At 51.0% G+C, this 18658-nt stretch overlaps 1 protein-coding gene across 4 annotated transcripts; it reads left to right on the top strand.

Annotated features, from left to right (window-relative positions):
• The first annotated feature begins 368 nt into the window (after positions 1-368).
• Positions 369-11676, top strand: LOC125948141 (tumor necrosis factor receptor superfamily member wengen). 4 transcript variants are annotated; one of them, XM_049673918.1, is made up of 5 exons: positions 369-787; positions 3576-4119; positions 4251-4440; positions 7590-7745; positions 10345-11676. In XM_049673918.1, exons 2-5 carry the CDS (start codon positions 3718-3720, stop codon positions 10590-10592), a joined length of 996 nt encoding a protein of 331 aa, XP_049529875.1. In that variant the 5' UTR covers positions 369-787; positions 3576-3717; the 3' UTR covers positions 10593-11676. The 4 variants fall into 4 exon arrangements, with proteins under 4 accessions (XP_049529875.1, XP_049529901.1, XP_049529894.1 ...); XM_049673944.1 differs by having other exon boundaries at positions 3548-4119; XM_049673937.1 differs by having other exon boundaries at positions 3517-4119.
• The last annotated feature ends 6982 nt before the right edge of the window (positions 11677-18658 follow it).

Genomic DNA, 18658 nt, shown 5'->3' with positions numbered 1-18658 from the left:
TCGTAAATAAAGCGTTCGATAGCGTCAAGGGTTCAGCGAAAAAGTCCGCGGACGTATAAAAGTTTGACAGCGTGTAAGGGTTAAGCGAAACCGTTTTGGCATTAATTTTTTCGTTTGCGCTAGAGTTTTCGCCCCGTGTGGCCACGGCTTATCAGTTACTTAACCGTTACATTTTGAATGTCTTGCACCAGGAGCTATGCAATATACAAGCCGTTCCTATTGGCAAAAGGGTATGCAATGGGATCGCACCTCTCTTTCTAAAAATCCGAACAAAAAACCCGAACAAAAACCGAACCCTGCGTAGGCTGCGCGTTTACAAATGACGATTAACTTGGCAGATGCTCTGCTCGGCGATAGTATTTTTCTACGAACTGTATGAAAGTGACGGCGTTAATTTGTTAACGCTCCCAGTAGTTGTTTAATTCATCTCGAGTCTTTAGCTTTAGCTTTATCGAACGTTTTGTGCGTTGTGGAAAAGTGCCCAACACAGTTTCGTGCGAAAGTTTCTCCGATATCGCCTCTGCTTCCGTTTTACCATCACGAGATAATTGCGCACGGGTAGCCGCTGGCAAGAATAGCGGCCAGAAGCAGTAGTTCATTCCGTTTAGCAACGTGAAAGCGTGTAGTGTGATCGTTCGTCGTCCTCGAGATGTGAATTCCGCGCGCGCGTGCGACAAAATACTAACGACAACAACCAGAACTGCCTTGGATTGCTACTCCAAGAGTAGATATTGTGACGAAGAAACTAGTGAAGTACCACTGCTGCTGTAACAGAGTATATCTCGAGGTGAGCTGACCAACATCGTCTTTAGTTAGCAGCGAGCGTCGTCGCTTCAGCGTAAGAGTGCGGGGATCGGCAGCAGAAACCAGGAGCTATCCACGGTAGCGTCACACTTCAATCAATCCCTGCTCATTTCATTCACTGTGATCCTTCGGTTTCGACCGCTTTGGTTCACGCGTTCCGTTGGGCGCCACACCCATCAAACGTCGTACTAATCTCCACGATCAGCCTCCCCAATTTCCATTAAGTCCCCTTAAAGCTTCTGTGTTCCATTAGTTGCTTCTCCTCGCAAAGTTGAGTAGACTGCATCGGCCTGGATGGGCTCCATTGCTTCATCGGTTATCATTTCTAAGGATCAAAAGCCAGATGTAACTTCTGTGCCTGTGGATGATCGTCTCGAATCTATCGATATATCTGCTTTCCCAGTACCAGAACAGTACCGTCGGTGCATGTTCTAAGGGCACGCATTCACAGTGAGCAGAGGGTTCCGCTACTCGAAAGAAGGGATAGGAAACGAACGCGACAGTAATGGGCAATGGAAGCTAGAAAGTGAAGAAGATAGCAGCTGAAGAAAGCAAATTAGAAGGAGGGTGAAAAAGAAAGGGAGTAGAAGGGAACGAGAGGGAAAGAAAGAACGGAAGAAAGACGGAACAAAGGAGAAAGACAAAGCAAAACAAAACAGAACACGAAACAAAACAAAATAAGAATGTATCCAAAGAGACAAAAACCGGATGAGTTAAGCAAAAATCCTCCAGGAAGAAAGCAGAGCCATGAGCATGAAAGAGAGAAAGAGAGAAAGAGAGAAAGAGAGAAAGAGAGAGAGAGAGAGAGAGAGAGAGAGTGAGAGAGAGAGAGATAGAGAGAGGCGGGGGGTGTGTGTGTGGTCACGTGGATCATCACGAATCACAGAGATTGGAATCCGTCCTGACGCGTCGTCCGCCACCAGACGACGCAGGCACCGCGCTCACCAGACGGCGGAGCGCTTGAGCGTGAAATGTCGGTTCCGCGTTGCATCGCACCGGAGCGTTATTTTTTGGGGGGTTGTTGTCCACACACTGCGGGGCACGGTGGCTACGATGACACGATACGAGCTGTCTGCCGGGACTGTCTGGACGGTCGGCACGCCACGCTGCTTATCACCTACCGCTTGTGTATTGTGGCAGCGGTGGCTGGCAATAATAATAGAGCAATTGGGGGTTGGGAGTGGTCGTGGCTGTTGGAGGTGCTGCTTTTTGGTAATTGTGGTACGTAGCTGAGACGCGCGCGCCTGCTAATCGCCCGATGACGCCATCGGACCCGTGTACCGCAAAAGGATCGACCAGAGATCAAGAAGGGGTTTCGAAGGGGTGCTCATCTCTCCGGCCGCCCCGGAGGGAAAGTATGAGATCATCTACCTTTAGGCCAGGGCCGTAGGTCGTCGGTCGGAACGTATTCGGATCTTGCCTGACGCCCGGCTTCAACGTCGTTCTACGCAGCAATCGTGATTTCAAGTGCGGCCAGCTGGAGAGTGCGCTAATTTGGTTACAATCTGGAGCTCGGGGCGCGCTGTTGCTGCCCTAATAATAGGACTGACCGGGAGCAGCTGTAATGTAATTTGCAGCGCGTGCAGCAGCAGCAGCCAATCAGTACAGTGCCCCCCGGGCGCACATCTTATTTCAGCCCTCTCCTCCCCCCTCCCCCCCCCACCGCGGCCACTCCCTACCCCAGAACCTCATGCGTTGATGGTTGATTGGATGATCGAATGGAAGCAACTCAACACAATCAACGCCCGGACGGCGGTGTTTATGAGGGTGCGTGTGTTTTGCAAAATGTTTATCTTTCTTCTGAGGGGTTGCGGAGGGTAGTGGCGGCGGGAAAGGTGCAATTCAGGAGATGGGCCATTCGATATCGGTAAGTGATCTGCGCCGTTGCGACTTGACGAGGGTTAACAGCGATCGTGTGCCACACTTCCGCTGACGTGTGTATGTGTGTGTGTGTTAGGGAGAGAGCAAGGGTTGACTTGGTGTAATAGAGCGTTAGAGTCAACCGACCCCCCCTCTCCCTTGTACTACTCTACGATCGCCTCTCGCTCATATGGTCAAGCACTGCGATCGATCATTCCTCGCGTTCAATCGTTCCATTGTGCTGCCACTTACGTAAGCTTTCCTCACTATCGTGTACCCACACGACCCACCACCCCCTGGGCCTGGAGCACTTCCGGTGTGGATCGGATCGGATCGAAACGGGAAGTGGGCTTTGATTCTGTCGTCGTCGTCGTCGTCGTCGCCGGTGCGGCCGTACAAGGTGTTCAGGCCTTCCAGGCGATTGAGTACGACACGCGCGCGCGCGCGTCCGCACTACCAGCAGCTTGGGAACCTCTTGGGGCTATTGCAAAACCACCCTCCCTTCCCTGCCGTCCTGCTTCTGCGCGGCTTGCGGATCGATCGACCAGCGTGCCGGGCTTGGCGACGTTCCGAAGCCATTTTCTCCGTTTGGTTTGATTGTCCGTAGTCGCTGCCGATACCGATACCTGCCAGACTGCCGAACTACTGGCTACTGGACTGTTATTTCACTTGTCACAGACTGTAACATATATATTTATATATATTTATAAATAGAGAGATAGAAAATCCCCCATTGTAGACGATAGACAATTAAAATAGGCACCGTTTAATGGCTTAGACTCTTATAATCTGTACAAACGGTTAGAGTGATGGTCGGTTGTGGTTCTCGTTCCTTTCCTTTCCCATCCACAGGCGCAGTTCATCGAATAATTGGAATTTTTAGACTCTCCCATTGTTCGTCCTCCTTCCAGAGCTCCTGCTTTAGTTGATCTACGATACAAAAGGAACACACACACACACGCACACGCGCGCGCGCCCGCGCTCCACATTTACAAACGGATACAGGGACTGAAATTTACAAACGGATACAGGGGGAAACGTATACAGGAATCGATGGCAACGGAGAAGAAGCGGAGTGGCAGCCGCTGCAACTATCACCTCCAACCATCGGCGTTGGTGCTGCTAGCTGTCGCTAGTGCGCTGTTGTATCTGCAACCGACCGCGGTGCTTGCTGCCGCCTGTCAGCCGCGCCAGACCCGGTGGGATGCGGTGGCGGGTGGTTGCGTGCCGTGCCAGGTATGCGCTAACCACGAGATCGTGCTGCGACCGTGCCAGGACTACATGGACACGGTTTGCGGCACGATGAAGGATCTGGCCGCCAGCAACCGGCATCTCCGCTCGCACCTTCCACCGCTGCCCGATCTGCCGCCCTCGTCGTCGCCAGAGCAGGACGGCTCCGACGTCAGCTCCGACGGTGTACGGGCCGTGCATGGAAGCAACCACCACTGGAAGCAGGTTAGCAGTCGCACCGCGGATCCCACTTTCTTTAACATTACAGCCCCTATTTCCATTGTCGCTTTCTCTCTCTCTCTCTCTCTCTCTCTCTCTCTCTCTCTCTTTCTCTCTGTCTTTCTACCCGTGTGAAGGAACGGCAGAAAGAGAACGGCGTGCAGCTGCACCGGAAGCGCACCGACACCGAGGAGATCCTGTGGGACTGGCAGATCGCCTCGCTGCTGCTGGCCGTCATCGGCTGTCTGCTGTTCCTGCTGGCGGCGGCCTGCGTCGCCCTCAACCAGAGCCGCCAGTGGCGCCGCATCGAGAAGCACTTTGATGCAGGTAAGCCGCCCCACACACACACACACACACACACACATACACACACACTCACACATCCCGCGGACGCGATATCGTCGCCCAGGTGCAGCGCGGCTACGGGGCTACAGTTTCCGGTGATTCCGGCACGGCACGTGATGCGGAAGTGAGAGAATGCCGTCACCGTGGGTTGGGGGGGGGGGGGGGGGAGGAGGAGACTGGTTGCAGAGCTACTGCGGGTGTTTGGCACGCGCGCGCTCACTCGCTCGCGTGCTCCCTTTGTGCCGGTCTCCGGTTCCCTTCCGGATAGGGGTTTTCGTTTAGTTTTTTTTTTCGAGCTGCCCACTTCTACCTCTGTCGGTTTCTTTACCTTACCCCACCCCTGACCCTTCATTTCTCCTTCCTGGCGCGAGGGTGTACTATGCCGTGGTTGTGCTGCTGCTGCTGCTGCTGGTCCTCCACCATCCACCGATTGACCTATTTCGAGCGCGACGACGACGACAACGATGCCGCCACTCTTCTGTATTTGGAAGTGAAATGAAAATGGATCTTTGCGTGCTCTCTCCTACACATACACAGCAACCACGCACACAGCAACACACACACACACACAGCAACAACAACTAAAAAACTTGCCATACCTTAACTACATTTGAAGTGCTCGATGTGAGTCCGAGATTTTCAGCGTAATCCAGCTCGGATTTGGTCGATGACGTCAGATCGACTTCGACGACGCTGCAGAAGATCCAAATCCAAATATCTATGGACTGGTCAATATGTATTTGCATGTGTTTGCACGAGCGCGTATGTGTGTGCGTGTGTGTGTTTTTTTTCAAGTAAGGTGTCAAAAAAATCCTCGAAAGACGTAGTGAGGGATTCGCTCCGTAAAAAAATATTCCTTACTATCCATCTTCGGCTTGATCTCGCCCGGGACCACTGGTGAGCGACTACTTGGGGGAGGGCAGTCCAGTTAATCTTCACCTATGATGACTTAGAGCTCCTACGACTGCGCTTGATCCTCTCTCCATTTTTTCTGCAACTCATGATCAAGGTCACAGCGTTGTTCACTATCTCCCATGTCCTCTCCGACTTGCACATATCCTCGACGATGTTATCAACCGTCAGAGCTCCAAGACCGGCCCTTTCCACGGAGAACCGGGGGCACTCTAGGATTACATGCTCCCCCGTTTGTGCTACTCCCTCCGCGCATTCGCCGAGGCCGCGTGTCCGAAGCGTTGTAGGTACTGCCTGAAGCACCCGTGCCCCGACAGGAATTGGGTGAGCGCGAAGTTGATCTCGCCGTGCCGCCTGCCTATCCAGACCGACAGATTCGGGAACGTCCATCGTCCGTTACTTCACTCTTCCCACTCTCGCTGCCACCTGGCTAAAGACTCCGCTCTTGCTTCCCTCCGGACACCTCTGGTACCTCTCCGCCTGTAGCATACTGCGTCCTCCGCCAGAGCGATGGTGATGGGCACCATTCCCGCGATAACGCATACGGCCTCCGAGGAGATCGTACGGTAGGCCGACGTGACCCTTACCGCCATAACCCGGTAAGTGCTGTCGAGTGCTGCGAACAGTTGTGCTTCTTCTCGAGGGCGTCGATTCATGCTGGGGCTCCATAGCGCAGGTTGGAGGTCGCTACGCAGGATAGGATTCGCCGCTTGCTGCTCCGGATCCCGCTGTTGTTGGGCATAAGCCTCTAACATAAGGCGCAGATGATTTTAGTTGCCTTCTCGCAGGCATAGTCGACGTGGTCGTTGAAACTTAAGCGATCGTCGATCATCACGCCTAGGTACTTCAACGCACGCTTGGAGTGGATGACTTGCGTCCCCAGAGTGATGCTTGCACGCTGCACTGCTTTGTGCTTGCTCACTATTAGTAGCTCTGTTTTGTGGCGGGCTACTTCTTGCTTGACCGCTCGCATCCAACGTTCGATGCGCTCGATCGCATCCATCGCCAGCATTTCGACCTACTCTACTGTCTCGCCTATCACCGTGAGAACGATGTCGTCCGCGAACTCCACGATCTCGACGTTGCCAAGGAAATTCAGGGAGAGGACGTCGTTGTACATGGCGTTTCACAGTGTTGGGCCTAGGATTGAGCCCTGCGGGACCCCAGCCGTGACCTTCACCGAGTGTTGGCCACATTTGGATTCGTACAGGAGGACCCTGTTGCAAAAATAGCTGCCAATTATTCGGCACAGGTAGCCTGGGACTCGCAATCTATTGAGGGAGTATGAGGTAGCCTCCCAGCTCGCGGTGTTAAATGCGATTTTAACATCCCCCGTGAGTACCGCGCAGATCCTAGTTCGCCAGTTCTTTTCTTTATTGTCGCCTCCTTTGCTCTGCTCGTTACTTCGCGGATTGCATCCACCGTTGACATGCCTCGCTGGAATCCGAATTGCCTTCTAGATAAACCAGATTCGCTCTCCATGATGCCATTCAGCCTGTTCAGGATGACCCTTTCCAATAGCTTGCCCACGACGTCCAGCAAGCATATCGGTCGATAGGCAGCTGGGTCTCCAGGCGATTTTCCGGGCTTCGGAGCCTGAACCTGGAGCCTTCTTCCTCTTCAGTTTCTTCGCGCACTCTATCAGCTCTTCCACAGTAACTTCCATTCCTTCGCTCGGCTCCTGTGCCACGTCCGGAGCGCTCGGCCATGCTGCTTCGTCGCGGCTAGGGAATAGCTCCTTCACGATGGCTGTGAGCTTTTCCGGGCACTTTACTCTTGTTACCAATGGCCCTGTCGTCCTTGCCATGATTTTGCGGGCTGATCCACCCCACGGGTTGGCATCCGCTTCTCTACATAGTGCTCGGTAGCACTTGCGTTTGCTTTTTTTTTATCTCCTGCTTGAAATCAGTAATATATCTGCTCGTAGCAAAAACATCTCTTAGCAGTTCTTGATGATGAACCTCCCGCCAGATTCGCGCTCCATCCCGTGCGTTACGTCCTCCCCTCCCCTTGATCAGGAGCGCGTGCCCTACTGCATCTCCGTGTCACACAGCAATGGCTTGAACGTTGATGAACGAGTCAGATCATGTTCGAACAGAGTATAGAGCATGGTCTGAACATAAATGTGGGTGTCAGTCCAGTTGGACTGGACTGGAAACGACGAAGACGCTTTAATTCTCCCAATTCCCATTTTTTCTCCCCTTTTCTCTAAACCGCAGACATGGAGGCACTATCGGTGCAGTTGGTAAGCCACTTAGCGAGCATGCAGCACCTGGAAAGTGGCCCGATCATGCTGGAGAACTTCGACAACAAACGGCTCCGCCCGGCCAGCCAACCGATCGAGGTGCGCTGCGTGTATCTGGATCAGTTGCTCGGTAAGTCGCTGGTTGTTTGCGGTTTTTTTCTTTTTCTTTTTCCTTTTTTCGTTTTGGTACCAAATCGCAGCGGCAGTAGTGCGTACACCCTAGTAGTGTGGTTGTGGAGGTGATCCTATGGCGACCACTCCAAAGACCACGAGCCACTTCCCCCAACCCCGCGTTAGTAAACCCCGCGCAGGGCGAACGCTGGCAAAAAGAGAGTGAATTTTAAAAATAAGCGCACTCCCACCTCCGGCTTGTGGTTGTGTAGTACGGAAGGAAGTGACCACCACCACCCCAACCACCACACACTTCCACGAAAACCGACTGCTACCGTTAACCGTCTCTCGATTCGTTGCAGCACATTGCGCGCTACGCTGAGATTGGATATAAAAGAGTACCGTGCGCACACACACACTCACACACACTCACACACTCACACACATACACACATGCATGTGCGCGCTCGGAAAGCGCGAGGAAAGGGGAACCTGTCGACTAGCATGTTCACACCCTCTTGATTCCTTCCCTTTCCTTCCTCCCTGCCACCATCGCGATCAGGCTGTTTGCATTTAGAGCGAATGCGCATTGGACGGGTAGAAGATCAATAAAATTAAATTTACTAATGTAAAACATCTATAACACTCTCTTGTCCCCCCCCTCCCCTCCTATCCCACCCCTCCCTCGTGCTGTCAGCGCAACCATGTGACGAGTGTGGATGAAGAAACTCCTCCAACCAACATCACCAACATTCGGTGGCGCGTTGACAGGCCTCCGTATCATCGTCGCAGCGAGCAGCAGCGACTGGGACTGGGTTTGGTTTCGGGATAAACGGCGGAGCCAAAGGCGGGTGAAACCCCAAAAACCCCGCGAGCATCCAACGCTCCAATAGAAGCAAATAAAAGCGATGCGATGAGGGCGCGATCCATGCGATGTACTATGGCAAAGCGGCACGCGATTCCGCAATCCGCCCGCTTTGTGGGAGGTGCGGGTTCCGAAGACAACAGGCTCGCTGGGGGCTTGTGCGCTCCAAAAGGGTTAGACGACTGACACACACGCGCACGTGATTTTGTATTGTCCCTGCACCAGCCCGTGGCGCCTTTCGTCGAGTCGAGCACCCTCATTCCTTCCCTTCGGTTTTGGGGGATGATGGAGAAGGAGACAGGGGGATGGGGAGGGGGAGGGGGGTAGGGGTGTGCGTGATCCACTGCCGCTGCGGTCGCCACTGCTTTGTTGAATAATGCTTTGACACTCCCTCTCCACCGATTTTCTCTTCTCCCCCGTGACCTTTCTTTCCATTTTCTGCGCACTGAGGTTCCCCCGGGGGGGGGGGGGGGGGGGTGTAGGGGTCATCCAGGGACGGATGGGGGTAGGTGTATATGCAGGTCAGTATGGAGCATAGTTGACCGCAATGCGTCACGACCGACTGCGGCCCCGGGAATTCCGCAGGGAAGGAAAACATCACACCTATTCACACACTCACACACACACACACGCGCGCGTGCGAGCTTGTGGTGAATGGATGAGCAGGAACTAGGCCAGAGAACTGCTCTATACCTCACCTTCTAGACCGCGCGAACAACAACTTTACCAGAGTCAGGCCGAGTGTGTGTGTGAGAGAGAGAGAGAGATAGACAGAAAGGAAAAGAGCCCTTGCCTGCCGGGCGTCCGTGAAAATGTTCCCGGGAGTTTTACCTCCATTCCCTCGTTGGCCAGGAGGCACCCTCGGGTTTTGCGCTGCTTGTTTCGTACCTAAAAATAGCATTTCAGCTTCAGCGTGCCTCTGTGCTGCAGCCAGTAGCAGTACCAGCAGCCGCAGCAGGCCAGCTGCTATCGTAGCCGCGTAAACCATGGGACCTAAATGGGTTGGTAAACGAGACGTAGACTCCTGGTGCCGTTTTGCCCGGTCTCCGACGGCGCATTCGCTGGATCGCTTGGATTGACGTCGCTGTGGGATTATCTCTCCCACATTCTTACTTGCGTCTCTTAGGAATAAGACACACACACACACCTACGCACAACATCCAGGTTCTCGCATCTGGCAGTAAACTCTGTGCTGCACTGGAAACCAATCAGAGCATCCTGAACCTCGCAATTTGCTTTTGTTTATGGTAACTGGTTTTTTTATAAAGGATTTTTTTTTCAAGAAATAGAGAGAGAGAGAGAGAGAGAGAGAGAGAGAAAGAAAGAGAGAGAGAGAGAGAGAGAGAGAGAGAGAGAGAGAGAGAGAGAGAGATACGGCAAGGCGATTGAACAAACAAACGCAAACAAAAAAGCAGCAAAAAAAAGTGTGAAAAAGCGGTGGCAAGCCAAAAACGCCAAAACCGAATGCCAGACATTGCGTGCGGTGATTGCAAATGCATTTCAGGATCGGCTAAGGGGAAGGAGGTGGGGGAAGGGGAGGGAAGCATGTCGCAATGATGGACGTCGGCGGTGTGGGGAAAACGACAACCTAGTGCGCTACCTCGTTGCTTGCGACATGCCCACGCTCAGGGTTGCGCTGTGCATCCTAATTGCCAACTGCAACCGTGGCAAATGGCTTGTCAGCCATCCATACCTTACAATCCTCACCATCCTTTCTCTATCTCTCTCTCTCTCTCTCTCACTCATCGAACAGACGAACACTGTTGCCAAAAAGTGTGCGATCGGCCGCTACTACGGAGCCCGCCAGCTTGCGGCGCTGGCAGCAATGGCAGCAGCAACGGCAACGTATACATCGAGGATTCGATCGATCCGCCAGTAAAATCGCCGACCCAGCCGACCCTACCGACCCTGACGGTCGCATTGCCTCTATCATCGTCGCCATCGGCATCGCCTCCTGCACCAGCATCGCCGGCCTCCTCGCTCCCGGCACGGTTCTACTGAGACCACTGTTAGGACCGAGTTGAGCAGAAAGGCGAAACGTAACGTGTACGTAAAACCAGCAGCAACAGCGGCAGTACTTCGAAACCGACATTCGGTGTTCGAATCCTTGTTGAATCCTGTCAAGAAGGTCGGTAATGGTTGGTGGCGGAAAAGTGGGAGGCGTTTTTGTAGGCGCTAGGGCGTCGGCAGCTGCTTCCCTTGAAAAGTGCGCACAAAAGGCAAACAGCAGCCGCCAACGTTATTTGTACAGAATTTGTTTAAGCCCATAAAGAAGGAGAATGACAAGAGAGAGCGAGAGAGAGAGAGAGAGAAGAAGAAGAAGAAGAGAAAGAGAAAGAGAGAGATTCTCAAAACGAATGATGCCCTAAGCGCTCGCCCCGCCCTGCAATTAATTAGGAAGAGTTGTCTAAGTAAGTAAGTGAAACGGCATGCATTGTTAGCATGAGCTTTATTATGTATATGTGTATGTGTGTAGCTACTCGAGTGCCTTCACTCACTTGTCGAATTCGAATTCTATTGTGTATGAACTGTGTAAATACTAACCAAGTGGACAAAGTGGAGGCGAAAGAACGAATGCAACCAAAACAGGTGGAACGCAAACAAACAACAGGCTGACAGGCTGACAGGTGAAAGCAGGGGTCAGACTTTGAGAGGTAGGAATGTAGGAAAACAAAATGTCGAAATACAGAATAAGCGAAACGATACTAATCCAGTCCACGCACTAAAGACAAAGCGCAAAACCGAAACAGAATGGGAGAGAAATAATTGTTTTAACAGCAAAAAATGAATTCGAACGTGCAACCGGAAGATCAGAGAATGATAACCCAAACCGAAAATGAGTAGGAAGCGAAAGGAAAATCAGAAACTTGAGACGAAGAAGAAGAAGAAGAAGAAGAAGAAGAAGTTAAAAAGAAAAAAAGAGAGGATACAATGAAACAGAACTAGAGGCGAAGAATATAGTCGATAAGGTAAGGTTCATTGCTGTCGAATGTTTGCACTGTAAAAAAAAACAGCGAGGCAATCTAGACGCATACAAATGAAATGAGTGTTTGCATAATAATTCTCTCCTACACAATACCCCGCCTACCCTCTCCCGATACTGAGCTAGTATATCTTTATAGCGATTATGACCTGAAACGGTCTGCTCCTCTCTCTGTGTCTGTGTCTTCATCACATTTTCCATTCCCTTCAGCCTTCCAGCCGCGATGTGTAAATTTGTTTTCCCTCTGGTTATGTTGACCAATGAGTGACCATTGGATGTGTATCGGATGTGCGTAGGAGGATTGCGAACCACCTACCATACGATCCGCATACAGTGTATGTGTGTTGTGTTAGAGAGGAGCCCACAGATAGTTAACAATAAATTAATAAATAAAACCAAAGCAGCAAACCGAATTGTGGCGCACCCGTCAAGGAGTTTCATTTCAGGAGCATTCGTTCCGAAAGTGTCGCCCCCGGTGTGACGGCAGGGAGCGAGAGTGAAGGGTAGCAGCAACCTCCACAACCCTTGGTACGTCAGTACGCGTCGGAATTCGACCAGCGGCCGACCCGGGCCTGACGCGTTTCCGCCACTAATCTAGATTTGGTCACGGATGACGGACGTCGGACCCCACCAGGCATAGAGGCATGAATGGGCGCACTTGTTTCCTTCAAGTGTGTGCATGTGCGCGTGTGTGTGTGTGAATCTGAGCAGACCATCTGCCTAGCAACTGGCGGGGTGTACGCGACGCGACGTGGTTTTGGTCGTTAACGATCGATTCCAGCACACACCACGCATGACACAGGTACGTGATCGAACTACATAAATATCCAGGCGAAGACGCGCACCTGCCTCTAACTCTAAACCAGCACAGCAATACATCCAGTTTGATGGCGGTACTTAGTGGCTGTCCGGTCCGGTGCCGCAGTTCTCAGGCACACACACACACACACACGCCTCTGTACAGAGCAGCTGCAACACGTTTTAGTATTAGTGAGCGAATCGATCGTCTTCTTCCTGATCCTGTTTCCTCATCCAGATCCTGAAGGGGGTTAGGAAGAGCAATCAAGAGCAAACTGCAGTATTGATCCTACGCCTCTTGACCTCGTTGTGTCTCCAATGTCAACTCCAAAATGTACACATGTAGAGTCTCCAGCACCAAATTCTGCTACGATTCAAACGTTTTCGCTAAAGCCGTATGAATGGGAGAGTGGGATGCTGTTTGCAAAACAAACACAAATATCCACCAAACCAAACGCCCTACAACCAAACCGATCACCGATTGATCTCTCTATCGTCTTACATCGATTTGATCCCCGGTTCCCGGTGGTCGTATGTCCCCACAAGTAACCTCCGCCAGCCCTTTTTATCTGCCTCCGTATTTCCCGAGGCATGAAGTTAAAAAAAGATGAAGAAGGGAGAGGAGGAGGAGAAGAAAACCGGAAAATCGGCTTTACCCGGAATGTCCGGTATACCGAGACAGTCGGGCGTCCCGGTACCGGAACCTATTTACCGACAGCTTCTCTATAGAGCAAAGACGAGTCGAGAGGCTGTTGTTGGTTTTGTGTCGTGTCGTGGCCGAGGTCGATAGCCTCACAGAATGATCTCACCCAGCAAGCTCTCACCCCTAGCCACCCCCCCGGCTATTTTTATAATGACTATGCACGGGGGTGTGTGTGCGTACAATGCAGCAGGCTCCAAGGCTGCAGACATGGTTGTGCTCTGTGCCTGAGGTTTGTTAGAGTCGCCTTTTATTCCATTTAAAGACCACCGCTATAGGAAACAGGCTGGCTGGCTAGCTGGTTGGCTGGTTGGCCAAGGAATATGATCGTAAATGAGCTGCCTACGTTCTCCATCCTGCTCGTGTACCAAGCGTGCACTCGTCGACGTCATCTGCGCACCACCAGCAACGAACTCGTATGCGCGAGAAGAGAAGAAACATCTGGTCGGCTCTACGCTCTGTTGACAGTTCGCGCTCACGTTCCATGCTGGCGTGGCGAACCGATACCACCTTGGCCTTGTTTGGCGGGAGGAAGAGGTAGGGTAATATCGCAAGACGTCCGTTATGCTACGTACATCACTGCATCCCGGGACTGGTGACATATGTTTCAGCTTGGCTAACAACGAAAGAGAGAGAGAGAGCGAGAGAGAGAGAGAGAGAGAGAGAGAGAGAGAGAGAGAGAGAGAGAGAGAGAGAGGGAGAGAGAGAGAGAGTGCGACGGAGTGTGCGTGTATGTAAAACAAAGCAGGAGGAGATCTTGAACCAAGCCATGAAATGTGACATGTTATTATTTTAGTGTTAATGTATAATTGTTAAACGTACGGCTCGCCCGTTTTCATATATGTTAAAATACGTATAGTATTTTTAAATGTCGCCCCCTCCCCGCCTCCTGACGAGGGTCAATCCCAGGAAACAATATCTAAGAAAATGGGAGATCGAGGTTACCCCATTTGCCCATTTACTTGATTTATTGTAATTACTAATTGCAATCAAAGCGTAATTCCCAAAATGCATGGATACAACCCACAGATAGAATTCTGTTAAAAAATGAACAATTATGCAATACAGAAGTGCTCCAGAATTCTGGTCGTGCAGACCCAAGGGTTAATTTTTTATCGTTTTCTAGCTTATTTTATCGTTTTCGAGATGTTTGTCCGCTAGTGGCACTTTGGGCGCTATTGTCGCGCTTTCACGAAGCTCTTGCACACAAGTTGATGCTCGTTTGAAGAGGGGGAGCCGCGGGCCTGTATGAGAAAAGGTATGCAATGTGGTTGCTTAATATGCTTAAAGTGTTGGTTTTTTTTTACCATAAAAACATGAATCGTAGTGAAGCCTGAACACTGCCGAGAAATCGCTTCTAGGTTCGTGCCTGTATAACGTGCCAGGCCCCTCTCCGCTAGTAACTAATCAAACGAGAGCATAAAGACGACCTAATCCAATTCGGAAAAGTCAACGATTAGTCGCTCGTCCCGCAAACAACCGACCGACCGACCGACCTACCGGACGGGCGTCGCGTGTGAATGATGACCCTCGCCCCTGCACCATTTACACTCCTTCAACCCCTAGGGTGAGGCACTCCAGCCACATTCGCTTCTGCCGCACTTTTCCTAAACGATTTGCATAAAATACCGATTTATGACACACAAACACATCCACCCAACCACACGCACATGAGGGGTCGAAGCTGAGATTGGAATGGAGGTTAAATATTAATTAGAGCTCATCTAAAGCGCTGTCTGTTGCAGTGTACGCGGTGCTAGGGATGCGGTTCCCAGTTCCGCTCGCACACTCACTCTTCGATACTCGTACCTCACAGGCCGGGGGTTCGGAGCATCGCATCCGAATCGGATTTTATGTTTTTCTCTTTTTTCTCGTATGTATGACGTAATGGGGTTTTGTAGTTGGGAGGCTGCCGTTCCCCCTATTCCCGCCACCACTGCCTTACTATCCTTTTTATTCCCTTAGTTTGTTTTTGTTTTGGTTTTGGCTTGGTTCGGATCAAAAAAAGGCTTAGTTTTGACGATTTTTAATGAAGAAACCACCCAAATTAATGTTTTCAAAATAATGTCATATTAAACTACAACTTTTCAGGAATATTTGATTATATTTTGGGGAAGATTTGGTCAAAAGTGCGTTCATGGCATCCAATCTAGAAAGGCAAGTTTACAAAAATGTACTTTTTGCGGTGCCCATCGTAGCCACGTGCTGGATCGTCTGAAATATTTAACTGAATATTCTTTTGTTAGATTATAAGTTTATCCAGGTAGCCCCTGGCGAGTTTTTGTTAAATTTCCCTTTTTTCGATTTTTGGCAGATTTTTAAAGTTGAAAAAGTGATGCTTTTTTCGATGTTGCCTCAAAAAACGACACTTCACATAGTTAAAACAATTATTTAAAAAAAGTATCTACAATTTTTATAAAAACTCGAGGGGGTTTCCTGGCAAATAGTGCACAGATTATGTGTTCAAAATTTCAAATCGATCGGTTCACTAGTTTTTATGCTACGATGGGCACCGACTTTGAAAACCAAGGATTTGGGGAACGCTATTCAAAATTGCGAGATGCTTTGAGCCTTGTATGAAAGTAGGATTTTCAAAAATCAATATCTTTGTCAGTTTTGCTTCGATTGATTTCACAATTTTACACCATACTCTTGAAAGGATCTCTCATAAAAAATATAATCACTCAAAAAAAAAATTTAAAAAGTAAATGCGAAGAAATAAAATAAAATACCGAAGGCCCCCCCCCCCCCCCTTAATACTCGATCAAAACCGTCGTTGAGCTCGACCGATCGACCACTCGATGTCCTTGCGAGCGTGATGTGTGTGTGTGTGTGTTTTTTTTGGTGAAGCAAGGTTTAATCTTCATCTTCAAATCTTCAAAAGACGTTGTGCGGGATTCACTCCAGTGCCTACCCACTAAAAACATTCCTTGCTCTTCAACACTGCCTCGATCCCCCCCGGGACCACGTCGAGGCGAGGTGGGTTCCTCTGATTTCTCCTCCAACTAGACTGGAGCAACCATGTCCTGACAGGAATTGCGTCAGGAAGAAGTCCACCTCGCCGTACCGTCTACTGATCCATAGTCTCAGATCCGGAATGAGCCGGTGTGTCCACCGGCTATCCTTGGCTTGGTCCCATTGGCTTTGCCATCTAGCCACCGATTCTCTTCTGGCCGCCGCGCGCGCACCTTTGGCGCCCTTTTGGCTGCTGCAATCCCGATCCTCCGCAAGGATGATGGCAATAGGCATCATATTCGCGATGACACAGGCCGCTTCCGACTATATAGTCCTGCACGAACTTATGACGTCATGGTCATCAGTCGATATGTTCTGTTCAACTTTGCGAGGCTGCCCGCGTGCGACTCCAAAACTGGACTCCATACCGTTCCTCCGTACCTTAGTATAGACGTCGTAACGTTGGCGTAAAGACGTCTAATACTACTGCGAGGTCCGTAGCTGTTCGGGAGGATCCTCGAGAGCGCGTTGAACGCATTTGTTGCCTTCTCGCATGCGTAGTCCACGTGGCTGTTGAAGTTGAGGCGATCGTCAATCATGACGCCCAAGTACTTCAACTACCGGTTCGAGGCGATGCTGATCGGCTTCGGAAAACTGCATTCTGCACGGCTTTACGGTTGCTGATCATCAGTACCTCTGTTTTCTGAGGGGCTACTTTCAGCTTTACCGACGCCATCCACTCGATCACCATATCGATGGTTTCGTTCGCTAGTTTTTGGGCGTCCTCGACTGATATCCCTCTCGCGGATAGGACAATGTCGTCGGCAAAGCCAACGATCTGCACCCTATCAGGTAAAGGGAGTATTTGTGTGTTTTTGTGTGTGTGTGTGTGTTTGTATGTGTGTGTGGGTGGGATGGGAAGTGTGTCCAAGTCGTTGTCGTCTCGTTGACCAAATTAACCATCATCAATATTCATAAGCATCTTGAAGTGGCAGCCAAGGGTGCCCAGCAGCGCACCCCTTTGCGCTTACCCTTACACGTGCCATCCCTCTCTTCCTTCCCTTTTTACTTTGTCTTTCCCTGGCTTTCTCCCATTTTCCATCATCTCCCTTTTCCTCATCTTCCTTCTCCTACTGCTGCTGCATCGATTCGATATTTGGTGAGGTTTCACTTTCGCCGGGCTACTATCAGCGGGCTGTCAAACTCTACCGCCGATTGACATCCGGCGTCCTGTCCGTAGCCACGCCTCCCTCCCTCACCTTCTCCTCTCCTCCTGACCTCCTTCTCTTTCGATGATTGGGCGTTCTTTTGTTTTTTTGATTTTTTTGGCTCTTCCCGGTCATCACCGCAACATCTGCCGGACAGACGCTACCGGGGCCGACCGCGGGGTGTGCTGCGGGGTGCTGTGCTGCCTCCTGTAAGAGGAGTAGGAGGCTGAACATCATTTTTCATTTTTGGGAACCCCTGGTCCTTTTCCAGGACAACAACAACAACAACAACAACAACAACGCACAGCAACGGCACAAAAGGATGCGGAGCGAGCAAAGTGATGTTTTAATTTAACTCGATTGCTGGCGATGCCCAACCACCCACCTACCCACCCCACCCTCTCCCTCCCCCTTACACCATCTTCGAAAAAAGGAGAAAGGAAAGCCTACTCCCTGTCGCCTGTCACAGATTTGACAGCTCGCCTGGAGAATACACCGGTATTCACCGATACACTTATACACGTAGAAGCCGCATTCCGGAAACAGGGTGATGCCCTTCCCCCACCCCCCCCTCTCTTTGGCTTCTGGATTCACCAACCCACAAACTGTCACCAGCAAATGATTGGCCTCCTTGTTCTACTCTGCAATCACACACGCACGCTGAACGTGAAAGAGAGTGTTTTTTGTCGGAACGTTGTGTCGGGTCTGGCTTCTGGGATTCTCCTGGGGCAGCGGGAGCTCGTTCCGGGGAGGGGATGGGGGGGTGGGGCATTGAAATTGCCATCACCACCACCACCAACATCACCAACAACCGACATAAATAATGTTGATAAAGTCGGTCAGGCTCAAAAGTGACAATAAATCATCGAACTGTTTTATTGTTACCGACCCGCTCCGTTACCCTCTACGCCCGTAACCCTGCCCGTAACCCTCCGATTCTTTGAAATTGGCAGCCCACCACGACGGCAAAAGAAAGGGAAGCCACAAACCTCAAATGATGATTTTATCGTTTGTTACCGTGCGCGTCTTATGCCTTCTCTTCTCCTCCTCCGTCTGCCCGTTCTCCCTTCCGCCTGTGCGTCCTCGAGCCTCGATGTTGTCAGTTCATTTGAGTCATTCCCGATCTCGATTGCCGCCCCCCGCTGGATGGCGTGGCAAGCGTCGTCCTCATTTCCAAAAAGCTAGTCCTTGGCAGCGGTTTCTGTTTCCGGTTAGCTAGTTGCATTCAAATGGATGGAATGCCAAGCAGCAAGAATGGGATAGCGCGCACGCGTATGTATGTGTGTGCGTGTGTGTGTGTGTAGTTTTCTACGAAGAAGCGCTATCAGTCCACGAGCACGAAGTGATGTCACCTCGCTCCGTGCACGAATGGCAAGGTATCGGCCCAGGATCGGGAGAGGGTACGGGGGCAAAGTCGGGATTG

Source organism: Anopheles darlingi, chromosome X, assembly GCF_943734745.1.
Source record: "Anopheles darlingi chromosome X, idAnoDarlMG_H_01, whole genome shotgun sequence".
NCBI classification, from domain to species: Eukaryota; Metazoa; Arthropoda; class Insecta; order Diptera; family Culicidae; genus Anopheles; species Anopheles darlingi.
The sequence above is the reverse complement of the archived record's forward strand: the minus strand, read 5'-3'. Positions and strand labels throughout refer to the sequence as shown.